We start from the raw sequence: 17,393 nt of genomic DNA, 5'->3' as shown, positions 1-17,393 counted from the left end.
AAGACCATTCCAAAGTGCTCAAATTAATTACACTGAGATGCCCCCAGTCAGCCGCCTGAAGTACTCACTGGTAACAGCAGAGACCACTTTATTCGCTGGGTAGGAGCCACCCCCTTCTCAAGTGCAACCGCCAGTAATGTAGTTAAAGCATTAGTTAAAAACATTATACCCAGGTTTGTACTAATAGAAAACATGGATTCAGACAATGGAACCCATTTCACTGCACATGTCATTAAAAAGCTAGCCCAGGTGCTAGACATAAAACAGGAATGCCATATCCCTTGGCAAGAAGGGTAAAAAGAATGAAACAGACTCTCAAAAAACCACCTCACCAAATTAATCCTAGAAACTCGGCTACCTGTGATGTTAGAGTGTCAATTTTGGATCTTTCCTGCTTTCTCTTGCGGGCATTTAGTGCTATAAATTTCCCTCTACACACTGCTTTGAATGTGTCCCAGAGATTCTGGTATGTTGTGTCTTCGTTCTCGTTGGTTTCAAAGAACATCTTTATTTCTGCCTTCATTTCATTATGTACCCAGTAGTCATTCAGGAGCAGGTTGTTCGGTTTCCATGTAGTTGAGCGGTTTTGAGTGAGTTTCTTAATCCTGAGTTCTAGTTTGATTGCACTGTGGTCTGAGAGACAGTTTGTTATAATTTCTGTTCTTTTACATTTGCTGAGGAGAGCTTTACTTCCAACTATGTGGTCAATTTTGGAATAGGTGTGGTGTGGTGCTGAAAAAATGTATATTCTGTTGATTTGGGGTGGAGAGTTCTGTAGATGTCTATTAGGTCCACTTTGCACAGAGCTGAGTTCAATTCCTGGTTATCCTTGTTAGCTTTCTGTCTCGTTGATCTGTCTAATGTTGACAGTGGGGTGTTAAAATCTCCCATTATTATTGTGTGGGAGTTTAAGTCCCTTTGTAGGTCACTCAGGACTTGCTTTATGAATCTGGGTGCTCCTGTGTCAGGTGCATATATATTTAGGATAGTTAGCTCTTCTTGTTGAATTGATCCCTTTACCATTATGTAATGGCCTTCTTTGTCTCTTTTGATCTTTGTTGGTTTAAAGTCTATTTTATCAGAGACAAGGATTGCAACCCCTGCCTTTTTTTGTTTTCCATTTGTTTGATAGATCTTCCTCCATCCCTTTATTTTGAGTCTATGTGTGTCTCTGCACGTGAGATGGGTTTCCTGAATACAGCACACTGATGGGTCTTGACTCCTTATCCAGTTTGCCAGTCTGTGTCTTTTAATTGGAGCATTTAGCCCATTTACATTTAAAGTTAATATGGTTATGTGTGAATTTGATCCTGTCATTATGATGTTAGTTGGTTATTTTGCTTGTTAGTTGATGCAGTTTCTTCTTAGCCTCGATGGTCTTTACAATTTGGCATGTTTTTGCAGTGGCTGGTACCAGTTGTTCCTTTCCATGTTTAGTGCTTCCTAACATCACAATTAAAAGAACTAGAAAAGCAAGAGCAAACACATTCAAAAGCTAGCAGAAGGCTAGAAATAACTAAAATCAGAGCAGAACTGAAGGAAATAGAGACACAAAAAACCCTTCAAAAAATTAATGAATCCAGGAGCTGGTTTTTTGAAAAGATCAACAAAATTGATAGACCGCTAGCAAGACTAATAAAGAAGAAAAGAGAGAAGAATCAAATAGATGCAATGAAAAATGAAAAAGGGGATATCACCACCGATCCCACAGAAATACAATCCACCATCAGAGAATACTACAAACACCTCTACGCAAATAAACTAGACAATCTAGAAGAAATGGATAAATTCCTCGACAAATACACCCTCCGAAGACTAAACCAGGAAGAAGTTGAATCTCTGAATAGACCAATAACAGGCTCTGAAATTGTGGCAATAATCAATAGCTTACCAACCAAAAGGAGTCCAGGACCTGATGGATTCACAGCCGAATTCTACCAGAGGTACAAGGAGGAACTGGTACCATTCCGTCTGAAACTATTCCAATCGATAGAAAAAGAGGGAATCCTCCCTAACACATTTTATGAGGCCAGCATTGTCCTGATACCAAAGCCTGGCAGAGACATAACCAAAAAAAAGAATTTCAGACCAATATCCTTGATGAACATTGATGCAAAAATCCTCAGTAAAATACTGGCAAACCGAATCCAGCAGCACATCAAAAAGCTTATACACCATGATCAAGTGGGCTTCATCCCTGGGATGCAAGGCTGGTTCAACATACGCAAATCAATCAATCTAATCCAGCATATAAACAGAACCAAAGACAAAAACCACATGATTTTCTCAATAGATGCAGAAAAGGCCTTTGACAAAATTCAACAACCCTTCACGCTAAAAACTCTCAGTAAATTAGGTATTGATGGGACATATCTCAAAATAATAAGAGCTATCTATGACAAACCCACAGTCAATATCATACTGAATGGGCAAAAACTGGAAGCATTCCCTTTGTAAACTGGCACAAGACAAGGATGCCCTCTCTCACCACTCCCATTCAACATAGTGCTGGAAGTTCTGGCCAGGGCAATCAGGCAGGAGAAGGAAATAAAGGGTATTCAATTAGGAAAAGAGGAAGTCAAATTGTCCCTGTTTGCAGATGACATGATTGTATATCTAGAAAACCCCATTGTCTCAGCCCAAAATCTCCTTAAGCTGATTAGCAACTTCAGCAAAGTCTCAGGATACAAAATCAATGTACAAAAATCACAAGCATTCTTGTACACCAATCACAGACAAACGGAGAGCCAAATCATGAGTGAACTCCCATTCATAATTGCTTCAAAGAGAATAAAATACCTAGGAATCCAACTTACAAGGGATGTGAAGGACCTCTTCAAGGAGAACTACAAACCACTGCTCAATGAAATAAAAGAGGATACAAACAAATGGAAGAAGATTCCATGCTCATGGGTTGGAAGAATGAATATTGTGAAAATGGCCATACTGACCAAGGTAATTTATAGATTCAATGCCATCCCCATCAAGCTACCAATGACTTTCCTCACAGAATTGGAAAAAACTACTTTAAAGTTCATATGGAACCAAAAAAGAGCCCGCATCGCCAAGTCAATCCTAAGCCAAAAGAACAAAGCTGGAGGCATCATGCTACCTGACTTCAAACTATACTACAAGGCTACAGTAACCAAAACAGCATGGTACTGGTACCACAACGGAGACCTAGATCAATGGAACAGAACAGAGCCCTCAGAAATAATGCCACATATCTACAACTATCTGATCTTTGACAAACCTGACAAAAACAAGAAATGGGGAAAGGATTCCCTATTTAATAAATGGTGCTGGGAAAACTGGCTAGCCATATGTAGAAAGGTGAAACTGGATCCCTTCCTTACACCTTATACAAAAATTAATTCAAGATGGATTAAGGACTTACATGTTAGACCTAAAACCATAAAAACCCTAGAAGAAAACCTAGGCAATACCATTCAGGACATAGGCATGGGCAAGGACTTCATGTCTAAAACACCAAAAGCAATGGCAACAAAAGCCAAAATTGACAAATGGGATCTAATCAAACTAAAGAGCTTCTGCACAGCAAAAGAAACTACCATCAGAGTGAACAGGCAACCTACAACATGGGAGAAAATTTTTGCAACCTACTCATCCGACAAAGGGCTAATATCCAGAATCTACAATGAACTCAAACAAATTTACAAGAAAAAAACAAACAACCCCATCAAAAAGTGGGCAAAGGACATGAACGGACACTTCTCAAAAGAAGACATATATGCAGCCAAAAAACACGTGAAAAAATGCTCATCATCACTGGCCATCAGAGAAATGCAAATCAAAACCACAATGAGATACCATCTCACATCAGTTAGAATGGCCATCATTAAAAAGTCAGGAAACAACAGGTGCTGGAGAGGATGTGGAGAAATAGGAACACTTTTACACTGTTGGTGGGACTGTAAACTAGTTCAACCATTGTGGAAGTCAGTGTGGTGATTCCTCAGGGATCTAGAACTAGAAATACCATTTGACCCAGCCATCCCATTACTGGGTATATACCCAAAGGACTATAAATCATGCTGCTATAAAGACACATGCACACGTATGTTTATTGCAGCACTATTCACAATAGCAAAGACTTGGAACCAACCCAAATGTCTAACAACGATAGACTGGATTAAGAAAATGTGGCACATATACACCATGGAATACTATGCAGCCATAAAAAATGATGAGTTCATGTCCTTTGTAGGGACATGGATGAAACTGGAAAATATCATTCTCAGTAAACTATCGCAAGGACAAAAAACCAAACACCGCATGTTCTCACTCATAGGTGGGAATTGAACAATGAGAACTCATGGACACAGGAAGGGGAACATCACGCTCCGGGGACTGTTGTGGGGTGGGGGGAGGGGGGAGGGACAGCATTAGGAGATACACCTAATGTAAATGACGAGTTAATGGGTGCGGCAAACCAACATGACACATGGATACATATGTAACAAACCTGCACATTGTGCACATGCACCCTAAAACCTAAAGTATAATAATGAAAAATAAAAGTAAAAATAAAAATAAAATCCAAAAAAAAAGAAAAAAAAAAGAAAAAACTATACTTCTTTAATATTTTTTAAAACTGACTTTTCAAAAAGATAAAAAAAAAAAAAAAAAAAAAAAAGAAACCCGGCTACCCTGGACTAAATGTCTCCCCATTGCCTTGTTAAGTATCAGAACCATCCCTTGGAAAGATATCAGCTTATCCCCTTATAAAACGCTATATGGGCTACCTTATTTACATTCCACTACTGACATTCCTACACTTAAAACAAAAGATCAGTTCCTCAAAAATTATATACTTGGTCTATCTTCCACTTTCTCTTCTCTTAAAACCAAAGGTCTCTTAGCACAGGCGCCGCCCCTGGAATTCCCAGAACATCAACATCAGCCGAGATCACGTCCTCATCAAAGGGTGGAAAAAAGGAAAGCTCGAACCAGCTTGGGAAGGACCTTATCTAGTGATCCTGGCCACTGAAACTGCAGTCCGAACAGCAAAAAAAGGATGAACTCATCATACTCGAGGGAAAAAACAATCGCCACCTCCAGAGTCACGGGCCATTGTTCCAGGGGAAAGTCCTACCAAACTAAAGCTAAGAAAAACCCAACCCTCCTCATGAAAAGGAGACCCCGATGGATCTCCAAAACCAAAGAAAGTTAGCCTCTATCAATAAGTACCTTTGCCCCTCCAAAATAAACAAAACTGCCTATAATAATAAAACTTGTACCAGACATGCACAAAGCGCGGGGTGGAGGTTCTGTTATGGTTAGGGAGATGAACTCTGGACCACCAAATATCAAGGCTAGACCCCCCAGGAGGAAGCTGCATTAATCTAAAGCTCTATATCCACCTTACCAAAGGCACAACTCCCTATACTTGTCAGCCTCAGCAGTGTAACCCTGTACAAATTTTCATCACTGTCCCCACCTCCACTGATACTAACCCCACTCTAAGCCATTTCTATGGCCTAGAAGCTAATTTTCGTTCTGGGACAGACCTAATAGGATCTTTTGAAATGCGCTTCATTGATCCGCCGCCCCCTTCCCTTTCTCCTTCTCCAGACCCTTCTTTCAATCAAACTGTTATTTTTTCCAATAACAAAGCCATAGTCGACATTACAAATATTAGAGATTTAAAACAAACTTTAGCAGTTGAGACAGGATACCAAAATGCAAATGCCTGGTTGGAATGGATTAAATATTCTGTTCGCACACTAAATAAAAAACAACTGTTACACTTGTGCAACAGACAGGCCAGAGGCTCAAATAGTGCCTTTCGGACTTGGATGGTCTTCTAACGAATTGGGCATAAGCTGCATGGTAAGTTTCTTCCAAAATTCCGCAACCTTGGGCAGCAAGCAATGCAAGATTCTCTCATTGCTATTCCCCAAAGTCAAAGGCTCTGTGGATCAGCCCCCAGGGGCCATCCGGCCTCCAGCCTCAGATGTTAATTTTACCTCGTGTCTCTCACGGCAGGGGGAGAAATTAATGTCTCTCAAAGACCTAAAAGGGTGCAGTGAGACTAGGCCTTTCCAAGAACTTACCAGTCAAGCTGCCTTTACTAACTCCCGAGCAGACGCATGGTGGTATTGCGGGAAACTACTATTAAGTTCTCTGCCGAGTCACTGGAGTGGCACTTGTGCTCTCGTTCAATTGGCCATCCCTGTCACCCTGGCATTCCGCCAACACAGTAAGCAAGAAAGTCAGAACCGAGTTAAAAAAAATAAAAAGCGCTCCAACAGATCTTTTAACCCTCACATTTATATAGACGCTATTAGAATTCCACAAAGAGTACCAGATAACTTTAAAGCCCAGAATCAAATAGGTGCAGGGTTTTAATCTGTGCTGTTTTGGTGATCAACTATAAACAAAAATGTAGATTAGACAAATTACGTTTATTACAACCAACAACGATTTGTTAATCATACTAGCGATACTATTAAAGGGATAGCTGAACAATCAGGACCCACCAGTCAAATGGCCTGGGAAAACAGAATAGCATTAAACGTAATACTAGCGAAAGAGGCCGGAGTCTGTGTCATGATTAAAGTCCAATGTTATACTTTTATCCCTAATAACACAGCCCCCGACAAAACAATAACAAACGCTTTGCAAGGCCTAACCTCCTCATCCAACAAATTAGCAAAAATTCTAGACTAAACGGCCCCTTCACAAATTTAATGGGAAATTGGTTCGGCAAACGGAAGGGACTTATGTCCTCAATCCTAGCCCCTCCTACTGTCGAAATAGGGTTGCTTATTCTTGTAGGACGCTGTATCATACCCTGTGCCCAAGGATTAATATAAAGGCTTATTAAAACAGCTCTCACCAAAACCTCCCTCAATCCTCCTTTTCCTCCTTATTCAAATAAGCTTTTTCTTTTAAAAGACCAAGTAAAACAACAGAGCCATATTTTAAAAGTTTGAAGAAGAAGTACTATAAAAAATTAAAGGGGGGAATTGTTAAATACAGTAAGAAGTTCTTCTTCAAAGGTTTAGCTTGTTTAAGTTTCCGTGTCCTCTGTTCCCTGCTTTCAAGGCCAGACTTCCTTACTCTCTGTGTCCCCCTGCCCTGGTAAACAACCTTCCCACCAATCTTTATCTATAGAGCCCACATTCCATATCTGCTACCCACTCTGTGAATTACCCCTCCCAATGCAATGACCTTTCCCGCAGAAACTGTTCCCCCCACCCGCCGCCAGTGTAACCACATTCCTGCACTTTTCAAGTTAGCCAACCGGTTCAGCTTTGTGCAATCCAACTCCAGCCAATGGAGACAGGACACAGTAGCGGGAACAAGCTGCGTTAGGAATAAAAACCCCTTTCCTCCTTTGTTCAGGGTGCTCTTGTGGCAACCAGACCTACGAGAAGCACCCTTCTGCAGAAGCAAATCTGCCTTGCTGAGAGATCCTTTGTCTCAGTGCTGGTTCTTCTTTGTGGCACTGAGCATTTGTTTCCAACAGCTGGTCTCAAACTCCTGACCTCAGGTGATCCACTCACCTCAGCCTCTCAAAGTACTGGGATTACAGGTGCAAGCCACTGTGCTTGGCTTGTTTTTTTGAAACAGGGCCTTGCTCTGTCACCCAGGCTGGAGTACAGTGGCACAACCATGGCTCACTGTAGCCTTGACCTCCCAGGCTCAAGCGCTCCTCCCACCTCAGCCTCCCAAGTAGCTAGGACTACAGGCACACACTGCCATGCACAGCTAATTTTTTTTTTTTTTTTTTTAGTAGAAATGAGTTTTTGCCATGTTGCTCAGGCTGGTCTCCTGGATTCAAGTGATCCTCCTGTCTCAGCCTCCCAAAGTGCCCAGCCTAAACATTTTTCAATGCACAGTTAACTATATTGACATTATTGTGCAACCAATCCCTAAAACTTTTTCATCTTACAAAACTGACACTGTACCCATTAACCAACTCCCCATTCCCCTTCCCCCCAGCCCCTGGCAACCACCATTCTATGGTTTCTATGCATGTGACTGCTCTAGGTTCTGCAGACAAGTGGTATGCTATGGTATTTATCTTTTTGTGACTGGCTTATTTCACTTAGCATAATGTTCTCAAGGTTCATCCATGTTGTAGCATCTGTCAGAATTTTCTTTTTTTTTTTTCCAGCCTGTCCCTGGATCTAAGAAAGGAATGTTTTCATTTTTTAAAGCTGAATCATTCATTGTATAGACAGATAGACAGATAGATGATAGATAGATAGATAGATAGATAGATAGATAGATAATGGATGGATGGATGGATGGATGGATGGATGGATGGATGGATGGATATCACGTTTTGTTTATTCATCTGTCAATGGGTGCCTGGATGTTTCCACCTTTGGCTATTGTGAATAATGCTTCTATGAACGTGGCTATACAAATATCTCCTAGAGACCTTGTTTTTAATTCTTTTGGTTCTGTGCCCACAAGTAGAATTGCTGGATCAAAGGGTAACTCTATTTTTAATTTTTTGAGGAATTGTCATACAGTTTCCACAGCAGATGCACCATTTTACACTCCCACTAACAGTGCACAAAGGTCCCAATTGCCCACGTCCTCACCAACACTTGTTATTTTCATTTTTGTTTTTAGAGCAGCCATTCTAGTGAGTGTGAGGTGTTATCCCTTTGTGGTCCTGATTTGCATTTGCCTGGAAGTTAGCGACGTGGGGCATCTTTTCATATGCTTGTTGACCATTTGTGTATCACCTCCAGAGAAATGTCTATTCAAGTCTTTCTCCCCTTTTTTTCCTTCTGTTTTTTAGAGACAAGGTCTTGTTGCGGCACCCAGGCTTGAATACAGTGATGTGATCATAGCTCACTGTAATCTCGAACTCCTGGGCTCAAGTGATCTCCACACTTCAGCCTCCTGAGTAGCTGGGGTTACAGGCATGTACCACTACACCTAACTTTTTTTTTTTTTTCACCTTATAATTTTATTTAATAGTTTCATGTTTCATTTGCCCACCTAGATCATTGCTTTATTTATTTATTTATTTATTATTATTTTTTTATTATACTTTAGGTTTTAGGGTACATGTGCACAATGTGCAGGTTTGTTACATATGTATCCATGTGCCATGTTGATTTCCTGCACCCATTAGCTCGTCATTTAGCATTAGGTATATCTCCTAATGCTGTCCCCGCCCCCCCACCCCCCACCCCACAACAGTACCCGGAATGTGATGTTCCCCTTCCTGTGTCCATGAGTTCTCATTGTTCAATTCCCACCTATGAGTGAGAACATGCGGTGTTTGGTTTTTTGTCCTCGCGATAGTTTACTGAGAATGATGTTTTCCAGTTTCATCCATGTCCCTACAAAGGACACGAACTCATCATTTTTTATGGCTGCATAGTATTCCATGGTCTACACCTAACTTTTTGTTTTTAGCGACAGAGTCTCACTGTTGCCTAGACTGGTCTTGAATTCCTGGACTCATGTGATGCTCCTACCTTGGCCTCCCAAAGTGCTGGGAATACAGGCATGAGCCACCACACTGGGCATTTGCCCATTTTTTATTTGTTTTTTGTTGTTGTTGTTGTTGCTGTTTTTCCTTTTTATGGTCATTGAGTAATAATAGCTAATATATATTACACTCACATATGTTCCAGGAAGTATACTTAGGGCCAAGCTGAGATGTGGTAACCCTGACAGATTCACAATTTGGTAACCTTTCAAACCTATAGTCTTTAAATATTTGCTAAACATTTATGGGGTAGGGGTGGGAAGCTGGACAGGGAGAAACTGATATCCTGTTATTAAAAATCATATATAGGCTGGGCACAGTAGCTCACGCCTGTAATCCCAGCACTTTGGGAGGCTGAGGTGGGAAGATTGCTTGAGCCCAGGAGTTTGAAACCACACTGGACAACATACTGAGACCTCGTCTCTACAAAAAATTTTAAAATTAGCCGACAGTGGTGGGGCATGCCTGTAGTTCCAGCTACTTGGCAGGCTAAAGTGGGAGGATCACTCGAGCCCAGGAGTTAGAGGGTGCAGTGAGCTATGGTGGTGCCACTGCACTCTAGCCTGGTTGACAGAGCAAGACCCTGACTCCAATGAAAAGAAAAGAAAAAATCATAGAAACACACTAATTCATTCCTACTGGATGCAGTAGAGTCAATGTCTGAACAAAAGCTTTTTTTGACAAAATCTTTCCCACTTTTCTGAGATTCTTGTTCTCTCTTCTCTTCTTGTCTCTGATTCTGATAACTTCTCGGAAGGCTTGTTAAGGGGCTTAGAATTTTTTTTTTTTTTTTTTAAGACAGAGTCACTCTGTTGCCCAGACTGGAGTACAGCGGTACGATCTTGGCTCACTGCAACCTCCACCTCCTGGGTTCAAGCAATTCTCTTGCCTCAGCCTCCCGAGTAGCTGGGATTACAGGCATGCACCACCACACTCAGCTAATTTTTGTAGTTTTAGTACAGACGGAGTTTCACCATGTTGACCAGGTTGGTCTCAAACTCCTGACCTCAAGGGATCTATCCACCTGCCTCAGCCTCCCAAAGTACTGGAACTACAGGTGTGAGCCACCACGCCCAGCCTAGGGACTTAGAATTTCAGTAATGAAATGAATCACTCCTTTCCAGTAACCAGCACTAGGCCACGTATTCATCAGCCTCACAGTTTCAGCCAAGTGCCCTGCCATTCTCACTGAGAACGCGACACATGGAAAGACAGGCGGGTGCGAGCAAGCAAAGCTTTCTACTTCCTTTGGTGGGCACAGGGCTAATTCACAAGTAAATGGTTACGTAAGGAAACACCTGAAGGGACCTGAGCTGCTTGGCACATATTTCTGATTCATTGAAGTAAGTTTTTTCCATTTGTAATTAGGAAATATTTCCTTACAGTTAAGTATAGAATATAGTGATACCCATGTACCCACCACCAGCATAGACAGATATTAACATTTTTGCCATCTTTGTTCGAGAGGTTTTCTTTTATTTTTTTGAGACAAGGTCTCACTCTGTCACCCAGGCTGGAGTACGGTGGCTTGATCACGGCTCACTGCAGCCTTCGCCTCCTGGGCTCAAGCAATCCTCCTGCCTCAGCCTCCCTAGTAGCTGGGACTACAGGTATGTGCCACCATCTCTGGCTACTTTTTGGGTTTTTTTTGTAGAGATGGGGGTCTCACTATGTTGCCCAGGCTAGTCTCGAACTCCTGGCCTCAAGCAATCCTCCTGTCTTGGCCTCCCAATTTGCTGGAATTACAGGCGTGAGCCACCACGCTCAGACCAGAGGTTTTATTTTTAAGAAACAAAATGTTACAGATACAACTAGAGTCCCACATCTTTTCCTTTACCTTCCCTTCTCAGAGGTACCTACACTCCTGGAGTTAGTGTATATCATTCCTATTAGTGATTTATACTTTAACTACCCATCTCTGTATTCACAATCTAGTCCATTGCTTTGGGTGTTTATCAGTTTTACATAAATGATAGCGATGTGCCCATTTATCATTCTTTTTAATTTTTATTTATTTTTTTGAGACAGAGTTTCACTCTTGTCACTCAGGCTGGAGTGCAATGGCATGATCTTGGCTCACTGCAACCTCCACCTCCTGGGTTCAAGCGATTCTCCTGCCTCAGCCTCCCAAGTAACTGGGATTACAAGCACCTGCCACCACATCCAGCTAATTTTTGTATTTTTGGTAGAGATGGGGTTTCACCATGTTGGCCAGGCTGGTCTCGAACACCTGACCTCAGGTGATCCACCTGTCTCGGCCTCCCAAAGTGCTGGGATTACAGATGTGAGCCACTGAGCCCAGCCCCATTTATCATTCTTTTAGCTGCTCAGTGTTTGAGACCCCCTCCTATGTAGGAGGCTGAGCCCACTTCCACCATAAAGGCTGAAAGGCCAGCTGCCTGCCTGCCCTTGCGATAGGGGTAGGCATGTAACCTAGGCTCTGCCGGCCAGACCCACTTCCCCTAACTTGGCATTTAGCACTAGAGTTGCAGAGGCTGCACGAGGCAGAAGCAATTGTGGAAAATTTCCAGGGTAGCAGAGGCAGTAGTATCAGAGGCAGCTTCCCTTGTCCCTGCCCAGAGCTGGCAGGCAATGGTTGTGCCAGCCGAAGGGCTGGGGCTTAACTGCAGAAATGGTTTAGTCTTGGTTCTTGGTTCCTCAGCTCTCTCAGCGATTCTGTGAACTACCCAATACCCTTCCAATGAATCCTTTTCCTGCTTAAAGTCAGAAGGATTTTCTGTTGCTTACAGTTAAGGATCTGGTTGAAAAGGGTGATGCTTTTGCAACTCACTTTTTAAATTTTTTATTTTAGAGACAGGATCAGCCAGGTATGATGGCTTATGCCTGTAATCCCAACACTTTGGAAGGCTGAAGTGGAAGGATCCCTTGAGGCCAGGAATTCAAGACCAGCCTGGGCAACATAGTGAGACCCTCGTCTCTTTAAAAAAATAAATAAATAAGGCCAACCACGGTGGCTCACACCTGTAATCCCAGCACTTTGGGAATCCGAGGCAGGCAGATCATGAGGTCAGGAGATCGAGACCATCCTGGCTAACACAGTGAAACCCCGTCTCTACTAAAAATACAAAAAAAAAAAAAAAATTAGCCAGGTGTGGTGGCAGGTGCCTGTAGTCCCAGTTGCTCGGGAGGCTGAGGCAGGAGAATGGCATGAACCCAGGAGGCGGAGCTTGCAGTGAGCCGAGATCACACCGCTGCACTCCAGCCTGGGCGACAGAGTGAGATTCTGTCTCAATAAATAAATAAATAAATAAATAAATAAATAAATAAATAAATAAATAAATAAATAAAATAAAATAAAATAAAATAAAATTAGCCCATGTAGTGGCATATGCCTATAGTCCCAGCTACTAGAGAGCTGAGGTGGGAGGATCACTCGAGTCCAGGAGTTTGAGACCAGCTTGGGAAACGTAGTGAAACCTCATCTCTACAAAAAATTTAAAAATTAGGTGGTTAGGGTGGCATGCCTCTGTAGTCCCAGCTACTGGGGAGGTTGAGGTGGGAGGATCGCTTGAGCCCAGGAGTTCTAGGCTGCAGTGAGCCATGATTGTGCCACTGCACCCCAGCCTGAGTGACAGAGCAAGACCCTGTCTTTTTTTTTTCCATGAGGCATTTTATTTGTAAATATATGTATTACATCCCTAGAAAAAGAATCCCAGGATTTTCCCTCCTGTGTGTTTTCGTCTTGCTTCTTCACGGTCCATGATGCCAGCTGAGGTTGTCAGTACAATGAAACTGAACTGCTGGGATGGAAGCAGATTATTCTGCCATTTTTCTAGATCTTTGAGTTGCACATCAAATCTGGGGCTGATCACTCCACACTTGTTTAGCCTGCCTGTGAGGTTCACAACAATCTTCCCAGCTCTGTGATCATCAGTGATTTCAAATTCACCAATGTAACCATGCTTCATCATCACAGCGAGAAACTGGACGATGACTTTGGAGCACGGCCTAATAAGCACCTGGCGTTTGCCTGTCTTTTCGGCATTGTTGATGCTCTTGAGAGCGTCCGCCAGGACGTTCACACCCACCATTGTGGCGTCGTGGAAAGATGGCAGAAGAGCTTTTTTTTTTTTTTAAAGAGACAACTTATCAACTATATTTATTCCATTCTTGGGGCACAGTTGTTTCCAAATTTTAGTATTGTGAACAGTGCTATGATACATATCCTTGTACATCTGCCTCCTTGTGTCCATGTATGAAAATTTACGTAGGGTCTAAGCATCCGCAGCTTCACTAGGTATTGACAAACTCCCAAGTAATTGTACCGGTTTACCCAACCATCAGTGTGAATATGAGTTCGGGTTTCCTACATATTTACCACCATTTGGTTTTAGCAAATCCATTACTTTTTTCCAATTTTATGGGACATTATATCTCACTGTTGCTTTGATTTCTATGTTCTTGATTATAGATGAGGCTTAGCAACTTGTCATATGAAAGGTTATTGGGGGCTGGGCAAGGTGGCTCACACCTGTGATCCCAGCACTTTAGGAGGCAGAGGCAGGAGGATTGCTTGAGCCCAGGAGTTCAAGGCCAGTCTAGGCAACACAGCAAGAACCTGTCTCTATTAATAAAAAAGAAAAAAGAAAAGAAAGCTTATTGGGAAGCCCCAGAATGGAAGTCTCTGTGGCTCTTTCCTCTTGAGCTGGTCCATTTCCCCAGAGAGGAATTTTCCTGGAAGTCAGCGTCCACTCACCCATGCTCTTTCCAGGTTGTTACCTCCCTCCATCCTCAGCTGAGTCTGGGGTTGCCAAGGTCACCAAATCGAGCATGTATATGGCACAGCCTTGCCAGAGAAGAGGCCAGTGTTCTGCTTGGAGCAGGGAGGGGCAGTGCCTGGCTGCATGCGATGAGAGTGGTCTCTGGAAGACTTTCAGCTTCTCCTCTCTTTCAGCCCCATGCTGAACCCCCGCCCTTCAGAAGCACCTGCTGCCTTGCGCAGGCTCTGCATTACAAACTCACTTCCTTTTGGCTGGCCAGGTCCTCTGCATACTTGGTGCCACCTTCTCCCTGCTGCTGACTCTGTCACCCTCCAGCCATCCCCTTTCCAGCTTCTAAAATTCTGCCAGCGCTGTGTGCTGCTCTCTCCTGTCCTGTTCATTCCCTTTGTCCTTTTGGCTTTATACTTCTTAAATTCCTTTACTGTCTTTTCAGAGGAAAGGGGCTTCCATGGGGAGAAGAGTGTATGTTAGGCCCACCATTTTTATTTTTTATTTATTTTTATTTATTTGAGATGGAGTCTCACTCTGTTGCCCAGGCTGGAGTGCAATGGTGTGATCTCAGCTTACTGCAACCTCCGCTTCCTGGGTTCAAGCAATTCTTCTGCCTCAGCCTCTCGAGTAGCTGGGATTACAGGTGTGTGCCACCACACCTGGCTAATTTTTGTATCTGTAGTAGAGACAGGGTTTCACCATGTTGGCCAGGCTGGTCTCGAACTCCTGACCTCAGGTGATTCACCCGCCTCGGCCTCCCAAAGTGCTGGGATTATAGGTGTGAGCCACTGCACCCGGCTAGGCCCTCTATATTTAAATGGACACTACGTAGGTATTTAGTCTAGAATGTACTTTGTATGGTGGAAGGTAAGGATCTAATATTAGCTTTTTCAGCACCACGTACCACTTAGTCCATTCTTTCCTTCACAGTTTGTTATGCCACCTCTGTCAGAGCCAAACTCCTGCACCCGCTAGATTTCTTTCTAGGCTACCAATTCTGTTCTATTAGGATGGATACAGAGAGAGAAAGACAGACAAAGACACACAGCTATCCATGTGCCAAGACCATAGTTTTAATCATGATAGCTGGTGGTGAAAGCTTATTCTTGTTCCTCTTCAAAATTGTTTTTGTTGGGTCAGGCACGGTGGCTCATGACTGTAATCCCAACACTTTGGGAGGCCGAGGTGGGTGGATCACCTGAGGTCAGGAGTTCAAGACCAGCCTGGCCAACATGGTGAAACCCCGTCTCCACTAAAAATACAAAAATAGCCCGGTATGGTGGCCCGTGCTTGTAATCCCAGCTACTTCGGAGGCTGAGGCACAAGAATTGCTTGAACTTCGGAGGCAGAGGTTACAGTGAGCCCAGATCACACCACTGCACTCCAGACTGGGTGACAGAGCAAGACCTTGTCTCAAAAAAAAATATTTTTGTTGGACTTCTGGTTTGTGTATGGTAGAATAAAATTAGCATTTTCCTCCCTCCTCTCAAAAATCATGAGAAGCAACATGGAGAATGAGATACAGAAACATAAAATCCATTTCCAGTAAACCTAGAAGCTACCCGAGATCCTGAGTACTAAAATAGGCCAGAGTGCTGAAAGCAGCAAGGATCCAGCGAGGGACAGGAAGAAGATCACAGAGGGTGCCTGTGGCTGCAGATAGTCAGAGCAGCAGCAACTGCAGAAGCAAACACTTGCACAGCATTTGCAATGACGCTGAGGCTCAGAAAGATGACGTGACTGCGCACAGTCACGCAGTAAGCAGATGACACAGGCAGAATTCAAACCCGGGCCATCTGCCCCCAGAGTCTGTGCCCATGACCTCTCTGCCTGGTTTCCCATCCCCCTACACACACCCAAATGTGAGAAGCAGCAAAGTGCATGTCTTGAGGGCGAGGGGCACACCCTAGTGTATAAAAATAAAATCTTGGCTGGGCACGTTGGCTCACGCCTGTAATCCCAACACTTTGGGAGGCCCAGGTGGGTGGATCACCTGAGGTTGGGAGTTCGAGACCAGCCTGACCAACATGGAGAAACCCCATCTCTATTAAAAATACAAAACTATCCAGGCGTGGTGGCGCATGCCTGTAACCTCAGCTACTCGGGAAGCTGAGGCAGGAGAATTGCTTGAACCCAGGAGACAGAGATTGCAGTGAGCTGAGATCGCGCCATTGCACTCCAACTTGGGCAACAAGAGCGAAAGTCCATCTCAAATAAATAAATAAATAAATAAAATCAATCTTATTTGCAGCAACTGGAGGAGATCAACAGCAGCTGCCAGAACACCCCTGGGTCTGCTTTGCTCCCAAGGAACAAAGGAAAAGCAGCCAATTGAGGAATCATGCAGGCAAGCCATATGTGATGGAATAAAGATGGCTGCAATTTCTTTGCCACTCCTCCCATGAAAAAGTGGAGTCTGTTTCCCCTCCCCTTGAATTTGGACAGGCTATGTCACACTTTGACCAATAGAAGGTGTCAGAAGTGATGCTGTGTGACTTTTCAAGGCTGGTCTCCAGGACATCGGCAGCTTCCACTCCTTCTTGGAATGCACTCCTTCTTGGAATGCAGTTGCCATGCTGTAAGGAAGCTCAAGATGGAACAAGGAAAAGCCCAGAACTGTAGCCCCAGCTAACAGCACCAACTACCAGCTGTGTGTGGAACATCTTGGAAGTTACAGCCCAGTTGAGCTTCTGGATGGCTGCAATTCCAGCCACCACCATGTGGAGGCAGAGTTGAGTCATACCCACAGAGCCTGCCTAAAATACAGAATTTTTATTTAAATGGTTGCTGCTGTCTTAAGCCACTACGTTTTGGGGTGATTTGTCATACAGCAATAGATAACTGAAACACCATATTTGCAGAAATCAGACTGTGTGATGGGAGAAGAGTAGCTTTGCATTGTCGATTTTGTTAATCTTTTTAAAACCCAATTCTTGGTTTCATTGATTTACTCTACTGTTTTTCTATTCGCTATTTTATTTATCTCTACTCTAATTTTTATGATCTTATTCCCTCTACTTGCTTCTCGTTTAGTTTGATCTTCTTTTTCTAGTTTCTTAAGATGGAAGCTTAAGTTATTGATTTAAAATATTTCCTTTTTTTTTCCCCCCACCCCAGAGACACGGTCTCACTATGTTGCCAAGGCTGGAGTACAGTGGTTATTCACAGGCATG

General features: G+C 43.2%; 1 protein-coding gene and 1 long non-coding RNA gene across 2 annotated transcripts in view; both read right to left on the bottom strand.

The window, feature by feature from the left end:
* Positions 1-17,393, bottom strand: part of LOC131382105 (uncharacterized) — a 53,897-nt gene that overhangs the window by 25,392 nt on the left and 11,112 nt on the right. The window lies entirely within an intron of this gene.
* On the bottom strand, positions 13,114-13,539 carry LOC116460210 (small ribosomal subunit protein uS8-like). Its single transcript, XM_032753979.2, has one exon. It carries the CDS (start codon positions 13,537-13,539, stop codon positions 13,147-13,149), a length of 393 nt encoding a protein of 130 aa, XP_032609870.1. The 3' UTR covers positions 13,114-13,146.

Source organism: Hylobates moloch, unplaced genomic scaffold (assembly GCF_009828535.3).
Source record: "Hylobates moloch isolate HMO894 unplaced genomic scaffold, HMol_V3 SCAFFOLD_20, whole genome shotgun sequence".
NCBI lineage: Eukaryota > Metazoa > Chordata > Mammalia > Primates > Hylobatidae > Hylobates > Hylobates moloch.
The sequence above is the reverse complement of the archived record's forward strand: the minus strand, read 5'-3'. Positions and strand labels throughout refer to the sequence as shown.